Source organism: Schistocerca cancellata, chromosome 5 (assembly GCF_023864275.1).
Source record: "Schistocerca cancellata isolate TAMUIC-IGC-003103 chromosome 5, iqSchCanc2.1, whole genome shotgun sequence".
Lineage (NCBI taxonomy): Eukaryota > Metazoa > Arthropoda > Insecta > Orthoptera > Acrididae > Schistocerca > Schistocerca cancellata.
Window position 1 is genome coordinate 596,319,649 of NC_064630.1, and position 21,127 is coordinate 596,340,775.

Sequence of the window (21,127 nt, forward strand, 5' to 3'; positions counted from 1 at the left end):
TTGTGAAAACTTATGAATTTCACCATGAAGATACATTTCAAAACTCCCTTAAGTTAGTTTGGCTGAGAGACAGTAATGAGCTCTGAAATTTTTAAATACCTGAGAGCGTCTGCTCTGGCATTTATAAAGTTTGTGACAGTAATTTACATGTGCATTTACCACATATGTTTAAGACAGGTAAAAATTTCTCCCACTCAACACTCCTTTTGAACATAACATACAGTTATAAAATTTATTGCGACATCTAAAAGTTTTTGCATGTTAGATCTGCGTCGTGAAACGAGTACAGAATTGCATTTTTCTGTACAGCATTTCGACGAGTCATCAGGTGAGTAGATTCTGTCTTACAAGACGCCTGAAACCACGAGTCACTGAAATATTATTTCAGTAAATACTTTGTATTGTACTAGTTTGGTGGTGGCTGGTTGCACAAGCAAGAGACAAGGATTGTCACGTAACACGTTTTACGTACACTGCAAGATCATTGGAAGAGTACACTTGACAGAGGCTGCTTGTCGATTATCGGCCGCGGTTGCGGGTCACTGCTCATGGTGGCGTGTAGCTAGGAGACGGCAGCGCGGTTGCTAAGAGAGCGCTGCACGCCTCAGCGCGGTCGCTAGGAGACGCCGGAGTGCGCGTCCCGGCGACCGCCCGACGTGTTGTGGCTGTAGCCCGAGTCCGAGTCGTGGCTGGTGAGCGCCTTGGCGGGCGCCGGCCGGAAGCTGCAGAAGCCGGGCACCGGCACCGTCTCGTACGGCGCCACCGGCGGCACGGCAGGCGGCGGCGCCGTGGGGGGCGGGCCTGCGTGGTACCTGCCAATCACAACAACCACCATCAGCCTCGAACACATGCTCACGCATAACTCAACAGGCGTGTCTTTAGGGATGTCCGCAACTGAAACTAACAGCTTCAGCAGTTGATACGATCTGTACACACACACACACACACACACACACACACACACACACACGCACGCACACATATACAGGGTGTTTCAAAAATGACCGGTATATTTGAAACGGCAATAAAAACTAAACGAGCAGCGATAGAAATACACCGTTTGTTGCAATATGCTTGGGACAACAGTACATTTTCAGGCGGAGAAACTTTCGAAATTACAGTAGTTACAATTTTCAACAACAGATAGCGCTGCAAGTGATGTGAAAGATACAGAAGACAACGCAGTCTGTGGGTGCGCCATTCTGTACGTCGTCTTTCTGCTGTAAGCGTGTGCTGTTCACAACGTGCAAGTGTGCTGTAGACAACATGGTTTATTCCTTAGAACAAAGGATTTTTCTGGTGTTGGAATTCCACCGCCTAGAACACAGTGTTGTTGCAGCAAGACGAAGTTTTCAACGGAGGTTAAATGTAACCAAAGGACCGAAAAGCGATACAATAAAGGATTTCAACGGACTGGGAACGTGACGGATGAACGTGCTGGAAAGGTAGGGCGACCGCGTACGGCAACCACAGAGGGCAACGCGCAGCTAGTGCAGCAGGTGATCCGACAGCGGCCTCGGGTTTCCGTTCGCCGTGTTGCAGCTGCGGTCCAAATGACGCCAACGTCCACGTATCGTCTCATGCGCCAGAGTTTACACCTCTGTCCATACAAAATTCAAACGCGGCAAACCCTCAGCGCCGCTACCATTGCTGCACGAGAGACATTCGCTAACGATATAGTGCACAGGATTGATGACGGCGATATGCATGTGGGCAGCATTTGGTTTACTGACGAAGCTTATTTTTACCTGGACGGCTTCGTCAATAAACAGAACTGGCGCATATGGGGAACCGAAAAGCCCCATGTTGCAGTCCCATCGTCCCTGCATCCTCAAAAAGTACTGGTCTGGGCCGCCATTTCTTCCAAAGGAATCATTGGTCCATTTTTCAGATCCGAAACGATTACTGCATCACGCTATCTGGCCATTCTTCGTGAATTTGTGGCGGTACAAACTGGCTTAGACGACACTGCGAACACCTCGTGGCTTATGCAAGATGGTGCCCGGCCACATCGCACGGCCGACGTCTTTAATTTCCTGAATGAATATTTCGATGATCGTGTGATTGCTTTGGTCTATCCGAAACATACAGGAGGCGGCGTGGATTGGCCTCCCTATTCGCCAGACATGAACCCCTGTGACTTCTTTCTGTGGGGACACTTGAAAGACCAGGTGTACCGCCAGAATCCAGAAACAATTGAACAGCTGAAGCAGTACATCTCATCTGCATGTGAAGCCATTCCGCCAGACACGTTGTCAAAGGTTTCGGGTAATTTCATTCAGAGACTACGCCATATTATTGCTACGCATGGTGGATATGTGGAAAATATCGTACTACAGAGTTTCCCAGACCGCAGTGCCATCTGTTGTTGAAAATTGCAACTACTGTAATTTCGAAAGTTTGTCTGCCTGAAAATGTACTGTTGTCCCAAGCATATTGCAACAAACGGTGTATTTCTATCGCTGCTCGTTTAGTTTTTATTGCCGTTTCAAATATACCGGTCATTTTTGAAACACCCTGTATAAAGGGTGTTACAAAAAGGTACGGCCAAACTTTCAGGAAACATTCCTCACACACAAAGAAAGAAAATATGTTATGTGGACATGTGACCGGAAACGCTTACTTTCCATGTTAGAGCTCATTGTATTACATCTCTTCCAATCACATTAATCATGGAATGGAAACACACAGCAACAGAACGTACCAGCGTGACTTCACTTTGTTACAGGAAATGTTCAAAATTTCCTCCGTTAGCGAGGATACATGCATCCACCCTCCGTCGCATGGAATCCCTGATGCGCTGATGCAGCCCTGGAGAATGGCGTATTGTATCACAGCCGTCCACAATACGAGCACGATGAGTCTCTACATTTGGTACCGGGGTTGCGTAGACAAGAGCTTTCAAATGCCCCCATAAATGAAAGTCAAGAAGGCTGTCAGGAGAGCGTGGAGGCCACGGAACTGGTCCGCCTCTACCAATCCATCGGTCACCGAATCTGTTGTTGAGAAGCGTACGAACACTTCGACTGAAATGTGCAGGAGCTCCATCGTGCATGAACCACATGTTGTGTCGTACTTGTAAAGGCACATGTTCTAGCAGCACAGGTAGAGTATCCCGTATGAAATCACGATAACGTGTCCATTGAGCGTAGGTGGACGAAACTAAAATGAGCTCTCACATGGAAATTAAGCGTTTCCGGACACATGTCCACATAACATCTTTTCTTTATTTGTATGTGAGGAATGTTTCCTGAAAGTTTGGCCGTACCTTTTTGTAACACCCTGTATACAGGGTGAGTCACCTAACATTACCGCTGGATATATTTCGTAAACCACATCAAATACTGACGAATCGATTCCACAGACCGAACGTGAGGAGAGGGGCTAGTGTAATTGGTTAATACAAACCATACAAAAATGCACGGAAGTGTGTTTTTTAACACAAACCTACGTTTTTTTAAATGGAACCCCGTTAGTGAAGTCACCCCGTAGTGAAGTCACGCTGGTACGTTCTGTTGCTGTGCGTTTCCATTCCATGATTAATGTGATTTGAAGAGAAGTAATAAAATGAGCTCTAACATGGAAAGTAAGCGTTTCCGGTCACATGTCCACATAATATATATATATATATATATATATATATATATATATATATATATATATAGGGTGTTACAAAAAGGTACGGCCAACCTTACAGGAAACATTCCTCAGACACAAATAAAGAAAATATGTTATGTGGACATGTGTTGAAAAAATGGCTCTGAGCACTATGGGACTTAACATCCATGGTCATCAGTCCCCTAGAACGTACCTAACTAACCTAAGGACATCACACAACACCCGGTCATCAAGAGGCAGAGAAAATCCCTGACCCCGTCGGGAATCGAACCCGGGAACCCGGGCTGTGGACATGCGTCCGGAAACGCTTAATTTCCATTTTAGTTTCGTCAGTATGTACTGTACTTCCTCGATTCACCGCCAGTTGGCCCAATTGAAGGAAGGTAATGTTGACTTCGGTGCTTGTGTTGACATGCGACTCATTGCTCTACAGTACTAGCATCAAGCACATCAGTACGTAGCATCAACAGGTTAGTGTTCATCACGAACGTGGTTTTGCAGTCAGTGCAATGTTTACAAAAAGCGGAGTTGGCAGATGCCCATTTGATGTATGGATTAGCACGGGGCAATAGCCGTACTGGAAGATGTAAAGCTGTGAGGACGGGGCGTGAGTCGTGCTTGGGTAGCTCAGATGGTAGAGCACTTGCCCGCGAAAGGCAAAGGTCTCGAGATCGAGTCTCGGCCTGGCACACAGTTTTAATCTGCCAGGAAGTTTCAGGTTGAACTAAGTTTTGAAAGAAGCGGGAAGGATGTATCTACAGAGTGTAAAACTTTCACCCATGCAGAATGAAAACTGTATTTTTACAAAAATAGTGCGCATTTCTTTTGGAGTGACCTTCTAGGCCTGTGGGAGAAAGACGAGCGGAGCGCAGAGAGCGCGGGCAGCCACGTACCTGAGCAGCGATCCGAGCCAGGGCGGCGGGGCGGCGGCGGTGGGCGGCACCGGTACGGGCACCCCGTGCGGCATCGTCAGCGACAGGTGGTGGCGCGGAGGGTTCGTGTCCTCCAGACTCAGCTCGTCCTCCGCGAAGTCGTCCTCGGAGCCCGCCCCCGCGGCGGCGGCCGCCTCGCTGTCCGGGTCCGACTCGCAGCGGCCTGTGGGCAACAGCGTGGGTGTTACGGGTCATTTCAGCACTCACTCCAGTCAAGTTAGTCATGAGGCGCGGACTACAACCAAGCACAAAGAATAACGTATTACACACACGTGTTGTTCAAAATCGCGAAGAACGGTAAGTAGCTACAAAACAGAGTGCATGTGATCCCTACCGAAGACATCGTTGTACATCATTCATGAGTTCCCAAACTGAGTTATGGTTGCAAGCATGTCTCCAGTTATTACAGTGGTATGCGACTAACAAGGGAAACTCTCTATCGCATCCCCCCTCGGATTTAGTGGTAAGATGACCGACTGGATAGCCCGACAATATCTGAACCATTATGGAGTAATGGAATGTAGTCGAATTAAGTCGGGCGATGCTGAGGGAATTAGATTAGGAATGAGACACTTAAACTAGTAAATGAGTTTTGCTATTTGGGGAGCAAAGTAACTGATGATCGTCGAAGTAGAGAGGATATAAAATGTAGACTGGCAATGGCAAGGAAAGCGTTTCTGAAGAAGAAAAATTTGTTAACATCGAGTATAGATTTAAACGTCAGGAAGTCGTTTCTGAAATTATTTGTATGGAGTGTAGCCTTGTATGGAAGTGAAACATGGACGATAAATAGTTTGGAGAAGAAGATAATAGAAACCTTTGAAATGTGGTGCTACAGAAGAATGCTGAATATTAGATGGGTAGATCACGTAACTAATGAGGAAGTATTGAATAGGATTGGGGAGAAGAGGAGTTTGTGGCACAACTAGACAAGAAGAAGGGATCAGTTGGTAGGACATGTTCTGAGGCATCAAGGGATCACTAATTTGGTACTGGAGGGCAGTGTGGAGGGTAAAAATCGTAGAGCGAGACCAAGAGATGAATACACGAAGCAGATTCAGAAGGATGTAGGTTGCAGTAGGTACTGGGAGATGAAGAAGCTTGCGCAGGATAGAGTAGCATGGAGAGCTGCAACAAACCACTCTCAGGACTGAAGACCACAACAACAACAACAAAAACATCTCCAGTCAAGTTAGTCATGAGGCGCAGACTACAAGCAAGCACAATGAATAATGTATTACACACACAAATGTTGTTAATTAAACGTGAACAAAACCGCAAAGTACAGTAAGTAGCAACAGGACAGAGTGCATGTGATCGCTACCACAGACATCGTTGCAAATGATTCATGAGTTCCCAAACTGAATTATGGTTGCAAGGATGTCTCCAGTTGTTCCAGTGGTATGCGACTAACAAGGGAAACTTCCTATCTCACCCCAATCAGATTTAGTGGTAAGATGGCCCACTGGATAGCCCGTTAATATCTGAACACAGATCAAGCATGAAAAGAGGAAGAAAATGCACAAAACTGTAAAAAATAAGCAAAACAAGAACGGTGAACGCTCCAAGCTCAAGACGTGCAACATGGAGCGAGTTGGAATACCCACGGCGTCCTGGCTGTGTGGTTACGGTGTTGGACTTCAAAGCGCAAGATCCGTGTTCAAATCTCGCTGGTTCACCCTTTTTTTCACACAATTATGAACTGTCCGGTCCGTCCAGTCATGGATGTGTCTGTCCGCTGTATTAATATTTATGTCTGTATCGTAATGTAACGTCCCCTTGCAACATCGAGATGTAAGAAAGGGACCTCCAGACGTACGTACACTAACTGATCAAAAGTATCTGGACATAACAGGCAGTACGATGCGACCTGAGCCGGCCGAGGTGGCCGAGCCGTTCTAGGCGCTTCAGTCTGGAACCGCGTGACCGCTACGGTTGCAGGTTCGAATCCTGCCTCGGGCTTGGATGTGTGTGATGTCCTTAGTTAGTTAGGCTTTAAGTTGTTCTAAGTTCTAGGGGACTGATGACCACAGATGTTAAGTTCGATAGTGCTCAGAGCCATTTCAACCAGAGCAGATAAATGGTTCAAATGGCTCTGAGCACTATGGGACTTAACTTCTGAGGTCATCAGTACCCTAGAACTTAGATCTACTTAAACCTAACTAACCTACGGACATCACACACATCGATGACCGAGGCAGGATTCGAACCTGCGGCCGTGGCGGTCGCGCGGAGAGAGGAGAACTCACGGACTTCGAACGTCGTCAGGTGACTGGGAGTCAGTTATGTCATACGTGTGTACGCGAGATTTCCACACTCCGAAACATACCTAGGTCCAATTTTTCCGATGTGATAGTGAAGTAGGAACGTGAAGCGACTCGTACAGCGCAAAAGCGTACAAGCCGACCTCGTCTGTTGACAAACACAGACCGCCGACAGTTGAAGAGGGTCGCAACATGTAATAGGCAGACATCTATCCACACCATCACAAACGAATGCTAAACTGCACCAGGATCCACTGTAATTACTATGACAGTAAGGCGGGAGGTGAGAAAACTTCGATTTCATGGAAGAGCGGCTGCTGATGAGCCACACATCACGCCGGTAAATGCAAACGACGCCTCGCTTGATGTAAGGAGCGTAAACTTTGGACGATTGAACAGTGGAAAAACGTTGTGTGGAGCGACGAATCACGGTACACAATGTGGCGATCCGAAGGCAGGGTGTGGGTATGGGGAATGCCCGGTAAAATTAATCTGCCATCGTGTGTAATGCCAATAGTAAAATTCGGAGGCGGTGATCCACTGCAAGTACTATAACAGTTAGGCGGGAGGTGAGAAAACTTGGATTTCATGTTCGAGCGGCTGCTCATAAACTACACATCACGCTGGTAACTGCCAAATGACGTCTCGCTTGGTGTAAGCAGCGTAAACATTGGACGACTACACAGTGGAAAAACGTTGTGTGGAGCGACGAATCACGGTACGTGTTTTTCATGGATGGGGCTTGCACCCTTTGTTGTTTTGCGTGGTACTATCACAGCACAGGCTTACACTGATGTTTTAAGCACCTTCCTGCTTCCCACTGTTGAAGAGCAATTCGGGGATGGCGATTGTATATTTCAATGCGATCGAACACCTGTTGATAATGCACGGCCTGTGGCGGACTGGTTACACGACAATGTCATTCCTGTAATGGACTGGCTGCACAGAGTCCTGATCTGAATCCTATAGAACATCCCTGGGATCTTTTGGAACCCCGCCGTCGTGCCACGCCTCACCGACCGACATCGATACCTCTCCTCAGTGCAGCATTCTGTGAAGAATGGGCAAGCCATTCCCCAAGAAACCTTCCAGCACCTGATTGAACGTATTCCTGGAAGCTGTCATCAAGGCTAAGGGTGGGCTAACACCATACCGAATTCCAGCATTAACGATGGAGGGCGCCACGAACTTGTAAGTCATTTTCAGCCAGGTGTCCGAACACTATTAGTTCTACGCAAGTACCCCATGTTATTACTCTTGCGTCCCGTTTTGGAAGTTCTGACTCGTGAATTCCTATATTGTAACATAGTTCAGACCCGTTTATTTGTGTTTTTTTTTTTTCATTTCTGTAAAAGAAAGTGGCAGAACTATGATGAATTAAAGACCCCAGCTGCATTCTTCAATATGTATGTGAAGGCTAGTGTCAGGAACTGCTGTAGCGAGTTTGATGCGGTGTCCACTAGTAGAAAGACTAATTCACGAGAGAGATTTATGTATATTTTTTGCAAATTGCGTTAACTACTTAGAATTAAGCTCCTCGCTGCGTTCTTCAGTCTTTATTTGAAAGCTAATTATACAAACGAGGGTAAGGAATTTGATACGGTTTTCGCTGATAGGTAGACTGATTCACGAGTTATTAGCACTACGCCAGACAAGGCGTCCGCATATTGACAATTAATGCCTCCCACACGAACCGCGGGCACAGATTTTCACAAGCTGCGACATCGTTGCGATAAAACACAGTTACCCGTATATGTAATAAGTTTTCTTTAATTTACGTATAGTCACAATCTTTTTTGTTTAACAGATTACTGGTTTCGTACTTTAATGACCATCATCAGATCTGTTTCATAAAAACAAAGTGCTAGTTTTATGAAACAGATCTGATGATGGTCATTAAAGACCGAAACCGGTAATCCGTCAAACAAAAAAGATTGTGACCATAGACGTAAATTAAAGGAAAATGGGCACTGAGCTTCAAATCAAGTACCAAGTGCCCTTATGAAGCAAATCGAAGAAGGCCAGCCCTCATTATTCCCTTGTTCCAGCTATTGCCTGCCCTGATAAATAGTAACGCCGGGGTAAATGCCACATTGAGCCACTATCTCTGTTTCAGACTCTCCCGAGCTATTGCTTGTTAACGAAATGTTTGTCGTGCCCGCTCTGTGCCACTCATAACGAGCAGTACAGAGACAAAGTACCCTCACCAAAAGAAAACACGTATTTCTTGGACCACAAAATTGATAAGCAGACAGGAAAAAGAGTTTATTTTATAGAAGCTAGCACCACTTCTGTGGCCTCGATGTCTAGTGCTTCATGACACTGCTGTCACCCAAGGTCAGTATCTTTTTTTTTTTTTTTAATTAGCTCCACTTCTGTCTGCATCTGTTACAGAATATTTTGTTTAATGCTCTTGTCGAGACTATCTTTACTTCTGATGTCAAAAAGACATGCGTTCAATTCATATTGCTCGATTAAAACACTCCCGTGTTCTTTTCAGCAAGTTGCCACATTCTGCACTCTCTCTCTTGTATATCACATCGATGTGGAAGCTATCAGTTACACGCGCAGACTGCCTTCCCCACCTGGAAGCGCAGTTGTAGCCGAACGCTTAAGATTTATCCTCCAAATCTGTGTATCATCGGATGCGCTTCCCCTCTTGCCTGCATCTCTGTTCAACACGCAGCAGCAAGGACGTGATAGCGAGTTTCGGCAACCTGCACAGCTCAGCGGACTCCTGTTGTGCGCTAAAATAAACATGTAAATAGGCACCACAGGGGCAACGAAAGCCACATGCAAGCTGCCAAAGAGGCGTCGGAAGCCTTGGTGCCACCAGAGGCGTCACGAGGTCACCGTGCGCCCCTAGCAAGGCTGGCAAGTTGCACCCGTCCCCCTCCCCCGCCGTAAAACTACACTTCCATGATTTTTTCTACGCTCGGAGACACGCATACAGAGCATACACTACTCACACGCACAGTGAAAACGTCAGTTCAGAGAGATTTGATGACTGCATGACTTAACTTCTAACACATTCATTAACGAATAAAGTTGACTTTCGACGCTTTAGCGAGTCAGAGTTTCGTAAGCAATAGAATACCAAAATTACCTGATACGTAGGTAAGGCTTACTTCCAGTGGTCTCACGACAGCTGATGCTTGGGGAATGCAGCAGATGTCAAATGGCAGAGCATTCGTTTGTTTACACGAGAGTTCAACTAATTGTTTGATGGACGCATACAGCTGTCTGCAAGTACACTAACTAGCAAATCCCCCAGTATACTGAGGTGACAAAACTCACGGGACAGAGACATGCACATACAGGGTGTTACAAAAAGGTACGGCCAAACTTTCAGGAAACATTCCTCACTCACAAAGAAAGAAAATATTTTATGTGGACATGTGTCCGGAAACGCTTACTTTCCATGTTAGAGCTCATTTTATTACCTCTCTTCCAATCACATTAATCATGGAATGGAAAGACACAGCAACAGAACGTACCAGCGTGACTTCAAACTCTTTGTTACAGTAAATGTTCAAACTGTTCTCCGTTAGCGAGGATACATGCATCCACCCTCTGTCGCATGGAATCCCTGATGCAGCCCTGGAGAATGGCGTATTGTATCACAGCCGTCCACAATACGAGCACGAAGAGTCTCTACATTTGGTACCGGGGTTGCGTAGACAAGAGCTTTCAAATGCCCCCATAAACGAAAGTCAAGAAGGTTGAGGTCAGGAGAGCGTGGAGGCCATGGAATTGGTCCGCCTCTCCCAATCCATCGGTCACCGAATCTGTTGTTGAGAAGCGTACGAACACTTCGACTGAAATGTGCAGGAGCACCATCGTGCATGAACCACATGTTGTGTCGTACTTGTAAAGGCACATGTTCTAGCAGCACAGGTAGAGTATCCTGTATGAAATCATGATAACGTGCTCCATTGAGCGTAGGTGGACGAAACTAAAATGAGCTCTCACATGGAAATTAAGCGTTTCCGGACACATGTCCACATAACATCTTTTCTTTATTTGTGTGTGAGGAATGTTTCCTGAAAGTTTGGCCGTACCTTTTTGTAACACCCTGTATACAGAGGGCGGTAGTATCACGCGCACAAGGTATAAAATGGCAGCGCACTGACGCAGCTGTCATTTGCACTCAGGTGATTCACGTGAAAATGTGTCCGATGTGATTATGTCTGCACGACGGGAATTAACAGATTTTGAACATGTGATGGTAGTTGGAGCTAGACGCTTGGGACTCTCCATTTCGGAAATAGTTACGCAGTTCAATATTCCGAGATCCACGGTGTCAAGAGTGTGCCGAAAAAGTATGTGAGGTACCTCACCACAGACAAAGCAGTGGCTACAGCCTCCACTTATCGACAAAGAGCAGCGGCGTAGAGTTGTCAGTGCTAATAGAAGAGCAACACTGAAAGAAATAACCGCAGAAATCGATGTGGGACGCACGAAGGACGTATCCGTTAGGGCAGTGACGTGAAATTTGGCGTCATTGGGAAATGCCAACAGACGGCCGATGCGAGTGCTTTCGCTAACAGCACATCACCTGCAGCACCTCTCCTGGGCTAATGACCGTATCAGGTGGACGCTAGATGTTGGAAAACTGTGGCCTGGTCAGATGATGGAGGGATGGATTTGGGGAAAGAGACCAAACAGCGAGGTCATCAGTCTCATCTGATTAGGGAAGGATGGGGAAAGATGTCGATCGTGCCCTGTAGAAGGAACCATCCCGGTATTTGCCTGAAGCGATTTAGGGAAATCACGGAAAACCTAAATCAGGATGGTCGGACGCGGGATTAAACCATCGTCCTCCTGATTGCGAGTCCAGTGTGCTAACCACTGCGCCACCTCGTTCGCTAGGTCAGGTTAGTCCCGATGTCAGCTGGTAAGACGCAGTGATAGGGTTCGAGTGTGGTGCAGTCCCCACGAAGCCCTGGAACCAAGATGTCAACAAGGCACTGTGGAAGCTGGTGTTGACCCCGTAGTACAGGGTTATTACAAATGATTGAAGCGATTTCACAGCTCTACAATAACTTTGTTATTTTAGATATTTTCACATTGATTGCACACACATACAAAAACTCAAAAAGTTTTTTTAGGCATTCACAAATGTTCGATATGTGCCCCTTTAGTGATTCGGCAGACATCAAGCCGATAATCAAGTTCCTCCCACACTCGGCGCAGCATGTCCCCATCAATGAGTTCTAAAGCATCGTTGATGCGAGCTCGCAGTTCTGGCACGTTTCTTGGTAGAGGAGGTTTAAACACTGAATCTTTCACATAACCCCACAGAAAGAAATCGCATGGGGTTAAGTCGGGAGAGCATGGAGGCCATGACATGAATTGCTGATCATGATCTCCACCACGACCGATCCATCGGTTTTCCAATCTCCTGTTTATGAAATGCCGAACATCATGATGGAAGTGTGGTGGAGCACCATCCTGTTGAAAGATGAAGTCGGCGCTGTCGGTCTCCAGTTGTGGCATGAGCCAATTTTCCAGCATGTCCAGATACACGTGTCCTGTAACGTTTTTTTCGCAGAAGAAAAAGGGGCCGTAAACTTTAAACCGTGAGACTGCACAAAACACGTTAACTTTTGGTGAATTGCGAATTTGCTGCACGAATGCGTGAGGATTCTCTACCGCCCAGATTCGCACATTGTGTCGGTTCACTTCACCATTAAGAAAAAATGTTGCTTCATCACTGAAAACAAGTTTCGCACTGAACGCATCCTCGCCGGCCGCTGTGGTCTAGCGGTTCTGGCGCTGCAGTCTGGAACCGCGGGACTGCTACGGTCGCAGGTTCGAATCCTGCCTCTGGCATGAGTGTGTGTGATGTCCTTAGGTTAGTTAGGTTTAAGTAGTTCTAAGTTCTAGGGGACTTATGACCTAAGATGTTGAGTCCCATAGTGCTCAGAGCCATTTGAACCCATTTGAACGCATCCTCTTCCATGAACTGTTGCAACCGCGCCGAAAATTCAAAGCGTTTGACTTTGTCATCGGGTGTCAGGGCTTGTAGCAATTGTAAACGGTAAGGCTTCTGCTTTAGCCTTTTCCGTAAGATTTTCCAAACCGTCGGCAGTGGTACGTTTAGCTCCCTGCTTGCTTTATTTGTCGACTTCCGCGGGCCACGCGTGAAACTTGCCCGCACGCGTTCAACAGTTTCTTCGCTCACTGCAGGCCGACCCGTTGATTTCCCCTTACAGAGGCATCCAGAAACTTTAAACTGCGCATACCATCGTCGAATGGAGTTAGCAGTTGGTGGATCTTTGTTGAACTTCGTCCTGAAGTCGTTGCACTGTTATGACTGACTGATGTGAGTGCATTTCAAGCACGACATACGCTTTCTCGGCTCCTGTCGCCATTTTGTCTCACTACGCTCTCGAGCGCTCTGGCGGCAGAAACCTGAAGTGCGGCTTCAGCCGAACAACACTTTATGAGTTTTTCTACGTATCTGTAGTGTGTCGTGACCATATGTCAATGAATGGAGCTACAGTGAATTTATGAAATCGCTTCAATCATTTGTAATAGCCCTGTAGTGTAGGCTGTGTTAACGTACAATTTACTGGGTCCTCTGGTTCAATTGAACCGATCATGGACTGGAAATGGCAATGATCGGCTACGTGGAGACCATTTGCAGCCATTCATGGACTTCAAGTTCCCAAACAACTATAGAAGTTTTATGGGTGATAGTGGACCCCGTCGCCGGGCTACAGTTGTTCGCAATTGGTTTGAAGAACGTTCTGGACAATTCGCTCGAATGATTTAGCCACCCAGATCGCCCGATATATATCCCATACAACATTTATGAGACAAACGAGAGGTCAGTTAGTGCGCAAAGTCCTGCACCGGCAACCCTTTCGCAGTTATGGACGGCTATAGACTCGTTGATGCCATGCCACGTAGCGTTGCTGCAATATGCCGGGCAAGAGTAGGTCCGGCACGATATTAGCAAGATTCCCACGAATTTTATCCCCTCAGTCTATTATTAGTCACCATCATCAGCCATAATTCCTGAATTTTTTTCCCCACTACAGATCGTGTCAACCGAGACTTCCCTGCAGCAAAAGTACTGGCTGATGGGCCAAGTAAATTACGTATCCTCCTCCACTGTTCTGCTTGTTTATTCCATCGTCGCCAGTTATCGGGAAATACCGGAAGCCTTCGGTCCAGTAGCATACTTGCTGCAGCACCCGCTTGCCGACCTTTGAGATCCTACAGTACCGTAGCTAAGAAGCAGCGAGAACGCCAGTGTTGGCCATGAAGGACCTGTGCAGATGGCAGGTGTGTGAACCAAGCGCACTGTACCAGCTTCACATAGTTGTCGATTGACATTTGTTCTGTAGCTATCGTTTCTTTTTGATGCTACTTGACTGTGACGGCACTGTGACAAAAGCGTGTGTTTATCCTCCCAGCCAGAAAGTAAGAACACGAGTAAGAGAAACGTAACTCTGTCGGTACGTTCTTAAAAGGTATTTCTTCGTTCTTCCACGGTCAGTTTTTGCGCCCCCTTTGTGCCTTCGACCTTGGCAGGACTTACTTCGCCACGCCCTCAGTACGGCCTCGTGTGCCATAGAACAGTTGTTGAGATGTGAACAAAACAAGGCTCTGGTGGGACGTACCTTGGCCTATTTCCTGGTAGACGGGCGTACAGGCGCCCTCACTGCTATAGCGGTCAGGGCAGACGAACACGGAGGATCCGCAACCTTGGCTGCCGGTTGGGTACTGCACCGGGTGCACCACCATCTCCTTGAGGTCCCGCATCTGAAACACAACAAAGCACTCCTCTAGCACAACGCATTCCCAAGCTAATCACTGCTAAAGACAGTCATTTTCGTAAAAATCTGTTCGGATATGATACGAACAAAGAGGATGTCCCAGGATATAAATATGACCGAGAGATACTGGATAATGGACTGAGTAGGTGCTCTGAGAATGGAAGCCTAGATGAGATACTGTGCTGACTAGAACAGAAGTAAGTGTTACAGTTTCCTATCGGTATGAGGGAATCGTCGAGTTACGTGTTCCTTGATACAGGACGCCAAATATTTGAAAATTCTTAACAGAAAGCAATCGTTGACCGAATATTTATTTATAGCTGTGCACAAAACATTGTACGTATGGAATTTATTTTTCATTTATAAAGCTTCTCTGTAAACAGAAAGTGTATTAAGAAAGACGAGACCGTTTTCCGGCATTTTTATTCATGAACAAAACGAGACCGAAATGTACTGAGTAGGCACCTAAATCACAAAGCAAATTTAATAAACGCGTTTTTCCTAGCAAAGAATATGAACAAAACGCATCGAAAGAAGCAAAACAAGGTCATTGAGTTGTTAATAGACAAATCGAAGTCAGCAAATCCGTATAATCCCAGCCAAGTCAATTCACTGTTAGTTTGTGTTCGTAAAGATAAGATAGCTGCACTTAATTATGTCACTGACTTGAATTTCCGAAAACACGCGTTACTGAGTTAAAAAAACCTAACAGCGCTATCTATTGGTTCTTTGGTGTACTGCGAAATTAACAGCGCCATCTGTTGCTTCTTTGGTGTACTAAGCCGTGACGGTTAAGTATCCGAACTACTAAGCTGAGCACACGATTTTAGATAAAACTTTAAATGACGACACCTTTTTTCCTGAGAGCCGATTTCAGTGAAATAAAGGCTGCATGTTGCCCCAATGTACACTCAAGTTACCTATGAAAATCCCATGAGAAGTTATCTAGTACTTCTGGGCATTAGCTTGTTCATACAGACGAACAGACAGACTCGACGGTTTCATAGTTTTATTATTGGCATAACTTGTATGAAAAATTCCCTGCCATGTTTTTCCATGTGTGTGTGAAGGCAAATCTCAGGGACTACAGTAGGGATTTTGATACGATTTTCGCTAAAACATAAGACTGATTCATGAGGAAAGTTTGTGTATACAATTCATTATCGCTACACCAGTCGTAGAAGGTGCTAACAAGTCTTTGCACCAAGCGTCTATGGGTAACAAAACATGACACAGGGAACAATTTTTCTTTTGACAAAATGTTCACTGACATTTCCCTGCGATGGTTGGGATCGTACTACTGAATTCGCTTCCCCTGGAGACTACCAGATTTCACTGAAACAGCAGGGTATACTAACGAAGTGTTATATAAAAGACGCCTATCATCGATGGGGAGTGTCAGTTAATGTTTTCTCCCTAACAGAAGTTGTTCCCTGTGACGCGTTTTATCACTCCTAGACGTTCAGTGCAAAGACTTTCCATGTGTGCGTGTGTGTGGCCAAGTGTTGGCGTAGTGGGAATGTGATTGTACACTACCAGGAAATACATGAAGTTCCAGTGTGCACCTACCAAAATTACGGTTCATTAGCTTTCCTAGACGTAGTAAATGGTAGGATTACTGGTTCTATTGGTAGCAACGGTAGGGAAAAGAACATAATATTTTATTTCATTACAAAATAGAGTATAATTTGCATTTTATAAGTAAAAAAAAGTATTTGATCGTGTAACTTTTGCGCTTTTATGTAACAAAATCAATCAGTTTGGATGCAAGTGCAGTTTACAAGCACAAATACAAAATTATATGTTATTTTGTGCTCAGTAGAACATTCTTCATCGTGATCAAAGGTAAGAGCTTCATGATATTACTGTTAAAGGCGCAAATAGTTTCTGAATAACAGAAACATGTTTTATATAAGTTCGACAAAATTCTTTTTTTTTTGCGTTTTTCTTTTTACCTGTTTGTTGGACAAATTGCGTTTTCTAGCACTATATGATAAATATGTATTGATTTTTTTTTATTTTTACTACAGCATCCCTCTGTTCCACGTTACAAATGAAGAATTTCCAATAAAACCTGAATTAAACATCGACAGTTTCGGTTTTGCTATGAATACTGTTTATTTTCTGTAACAGGCAGGAGGATAACTATGTACAACAAAAATGTTCCGTATGTTTACACAGCGCTCTACATACCTTCGTTCAGTTTCTACAAGGTTCACCACTTTCGGTTTCTAGAGGAATCTAGTAAGAAACTGTTCGTGTACGCAGACAAAGAGATCGAAATGTGCTAACGCCCTCTAGATACGCAACACACTTAACGTACAGGCAACGATGCTATTAGGAAAACTACAGCACTGTACACTTGGCTATAAAGCTTTGTAACCCTAATAAAGCTCCACTGACAGGAAGTGCTTGTAAATTACTGTGCAAAAATCAAGCAACAGTGACGCTATTGGGGAACACCATGAAAATAAGGTGAGGTGAAAGATTTGGGTAATATCACTGGTGTGTGCAATAGTCCACCAGATGTCTACTTAGTAAATTGTTGTTTTCATTTGCACGCTACTACAGAAATTTTGACACATGGTACTTGAATTTTATGTCAGTGTTAATTTCAAAAACGTTTTATAGCACTATGAGTAAACATTGTCGTTCGCTTTCTAAGCAAAATTGTTGTGTACACTTTCTATCTGCATGCCAGGTGATGTCACTGCAACTTGTCTGCGTGGAATCTGCACAGCGTGAACTACAGGGTGTTTCAAAAATGACCGGTATATTAGAAACGGCAATAAAAACTAAACGAGCAGCGATAGAAATACACCGTTTGTTGCAATATGCTTGGGACAACAGTACATTTTCAGGCGGATAAACTTTCGAAATTACAGTAGTTACAATTTTCAACAACAGATGGCGCTGCAAGTGATGTGAAAGATATAGAAGACAACGCAGTCTGTGGGTGCGCCATTCTGTACGTCGTCTTTCTGCTGTAAGCGTGTGCTGTTCACAACGTGCAAGTGTGCTTTAGACAATTCCTTAGAACAGAGGATTTTTCTGGTGTTGGAATTCCACTGCCTAGAACACAGTGTTGTTGCAACAAGACGAAGTTTTCAACGGAGGTTTAATGTAACCAAAGGACCGAAAAGCGATACAATAAAGGATCTGTTTGAAAAATTTCAACGGCCTGGGAACATGACGGATGAACGTGCTGGAAAGGTAGGGCGACGGCGTACGGCAACCACAGAGGGCAACGCGCAGCTAGTGCAGCAGGTGATCCAACAGCGGCCTCGGGTTTCCGTTCGCTGTGTTGCAGCTGCGGTCCAAATGACGCCAACGTCCACGTATCGTCTCATGCTCCAGAGTTTACACCTCTATCCATACAAAATTCAAACGCGGCAACCCCTCAGCGCCGCTACCATTGCTGCACGAGAGACATTTGCTAACGATATAGTGCACAGGATTGATGACGGCGATATGCATGTGGGCAGCATTTGGTTTACTGACGAAGCTTATTTTTACCTGGACGGCTTCGTCAATAAACAGAACTGGCGCATATGGGGAACCGAAAAGCCCCATGTTGCAGTCCCATCGTCCCTGCATCCTCAAAACGTACTGGTCTGGGCCGCCATTTCTTCCAAAGGAATCATTGGCCCATTTTTCAGATCCGAAACGATTACTGCATCACGCTATCTGGACATTCTTCGTGAATTTGTGGCGGTACAAACTGCCTTAGACGACACTGCGAACACCTCGTGGTTTATGCAAGATGGTGCCCGGCCACATCGTACGGCCGACGTCTTTAATTTCCTGAATGAATATTTCGATGATCGTGTGATTGCTTTGGGCTATCCGAAACATACAGGAGGCGGCGTGGATTGGTCTCCCTATTCGCCAGACATGAACCCCTGTGACTTCTTTCTGTGGGGACACTTGAAAGACCAGGTGTACCGCCAGAATCCAGAAACAATTGAACAGCTGAAGCAGTACATCTCATCTGCATGTGAAGCCACTCCGCCAGACACGTTGTCAAAGGTTTCGGGTAATTTCATTCAGAGACTACGCCATATTATTGCTACGCATGGTGGATATGTGGAAAATATCGTACTATAGAGTTTCCCAGACCGCAGCGCCATCTGTTGTTGAAAATTGTAACTACTGTAATTTCGAAAGTTTGTCTGCCTGAAAATGTACTTTGTCCCAAGCATATTGCAACAAACGGTGTATTTCTATCGCTGCTCGTTTAGTTTTTATTGCCGTTTCAAATATACCGGTCATTTTTGAAACACCCTGTAAGTACATCACGTATCACTCTAACGACAAGGGGGCTGATGTTTGCTGCTAGGACTTGCCTAATTGTGTTTTGGATGCGCACAGGGCACTTTCCTGTTACTTGCTCCTCGTCCCTATCGTAGCGAACATCTTGAGGCGCGACCATAGTAGCAATGTAATGATGAAGTGCAGTAGGTTCCAAATGTGCAGCTGACATATATTAAAATGTGAGCCTACATGCGAATGGTGACACAATCTTGTATTAATTAATAACAATGTTTGAGAACAATATTTCCCACCGGTAGTTAATTTGTTATTGACGGAGGTTTACTAGCTCCCTCCCTCGACACAAGCAATGTTTTTTTGCTTTTCTTTTCACGTAACGCTAATCACGTTGTTGTATTAGACAACGACAACTCATTAAATTACACGGTGGCGCCATTTTCCCGGTAATGAGTAATTGTTAGGGTTCCGTACATCAGTCGGTAAAACCGGATTTCTTTTACGATCACTCTATCTCTCTGATTGTTGAAACTCGTTTTTCTGAGGAACGGTTTGACGTATCAAGTTGAAATTGATAACATATAAAAGTTATACGGTTCCTTGTGGATGTAAAGTGAAGCTTCTCAGTTAATGCAATCAAAAGATATGGATGTTTATGTAATATATTTTGATTCTCCCAAACTCACTTTTCAAAATCTAAAGGGTACTTCCCATTGACCAAGAAGCATGGTTTCACATTACAACCAAAGTAAAAAAATCCTAAAATTGTTACTCTTTAATTACATCACACGAAAAAAACTTTTTTTGTCATTTGTTATGCGACTGTCTGCCCGTCCTTTTGCTAAGACCCCTTTTCCCCAGGAACGGGTAGACTTGCCAAGTTGAAACTTATGTTGGATACTGAGGTCTGTGGTCCCGTAGTGGTGTAATAAACGTTAGCATCTAAGGCATGCAATCAAAAGATATGGCCATTTATGCCAAATATTTTGATACTCGTAACTCACTCATTAAAACCTACAGGCTACATCCCCTTAACCTATAATCATGAAATTTGCCAAGAAGCAAGGTTTCATAGAACAACCGAAGGAAAAAAATCCGATAATTGTTAATCACTAATTGTATCACACACGAAAAAATATTTCTTTTGCCATTTGTGATCTGACTTTCAACTTGAGAGTAAAACACTTATGAACGTCTTGAAATCCCTGGGACCGATATCTTGCCAGTATGAATGTCGATAACAGACAAAAACTGCGCAGGCCGTTGTGGCACAGCAACTCTAGGCGCTACAGTCCGGAAACGCGAGTCCGCTACGGTCGCAGGTTCGAACCCTGCCTCGCGCATGGATGTGTCTGATGTCCTTAGGTTAGTTACGTTTAAGTAGTTCTAAGGTCTAGGGGACTGATGACCTCAGATGTTAAGTCCCATAGTGCATAGTGCTCAGAGCCATTTGAACCATTTTTCATTTTTGACAAAAACTGTGTAGATCCTCGATAGATACACACACACACACACACACATATATATATATATATATATATATATATATATATATATATATATATATATATATATTGTTGAAACCCGTTTTTCTGAGGAACGGTTTGACGTATCAAGTTGAAATTGATAACATGTAGAAGTTATATATATATATATATATATATATATATATATATATATATATATATAATGTGGAGAAAAATTGCATTTTAACCCTGGATAGCTGATGCCAGTAGGAACCAAAAATACTAATGCTGAGTAGGTCGACTAATCACCATTTCTAAACTACGGAAACCTGGCGCCATGCGCTCTGGTTGGCTGGGGAGACAAACAGCAAGACGTATTCGACACGTGTGCGTATCACGTTGGGACAGGGACGTTTGTATGTGTTAACCGACAACCATAGCGCAGCCCTTCAACCGACGAACGGCAACAGGGCAATCTCACGGCTAATCGGAGCGCGTGGTGCCTAGTTGCCGTAGTTTATCAATGGTGCGTTGTCGACCTACACACAATTTTGGTTCCTACTGACATCAGCTATCCAGGCTTAAAATTTCGTGACACAATTTTTCTCCACCCTGTACACATCGTGAGATTTCTCATAACTGTGCTCTGGCAAATAATGTTTACACCAAAGGCAACAAAGAACCAGGCCAGTTTAATCTAAGGTATCCACAGATAATGCTAACAGTAGTGGGAGCAAACATAGTTTAATTAGCCTAGTGTAACACGTAAGCATGTGATGATAGTGCTG

The 21,127-nt window shown here is 44.8% G+C and overlaps 1 protein-coding gene across 1 annotated transcript in view; it reads right to left on the reverse strand.

The window, feature by feature from the left end:
• Positions 1-556: 556 nt before the first annotated feature.
• Positions 557-21,127, reverse strand: part of LOC126188001 (uncharacterized) — a 154,927-nt gene continuing 134,356 nt past the window's right edge. Inside the window, exons 5-7 of the mRNA XM_049929410.1 lie at positions 14,449-14,590; positions 4,512-4,713; positions 557-812 (exon numbers count right to left, since the gene is read on the reverse strand). Coding sequence (XP_049785367.1) covers positions 617-812; positions 4,512-4,713; positions 14,449-14,590 — 540 coding nt within the window. The 3' untranslated portion in view covers positions 557-616. The remainder of the gene's footprint in view (positions 813-4,511; positions 4,714-14,448; positions 14,591-21,127) is intronic.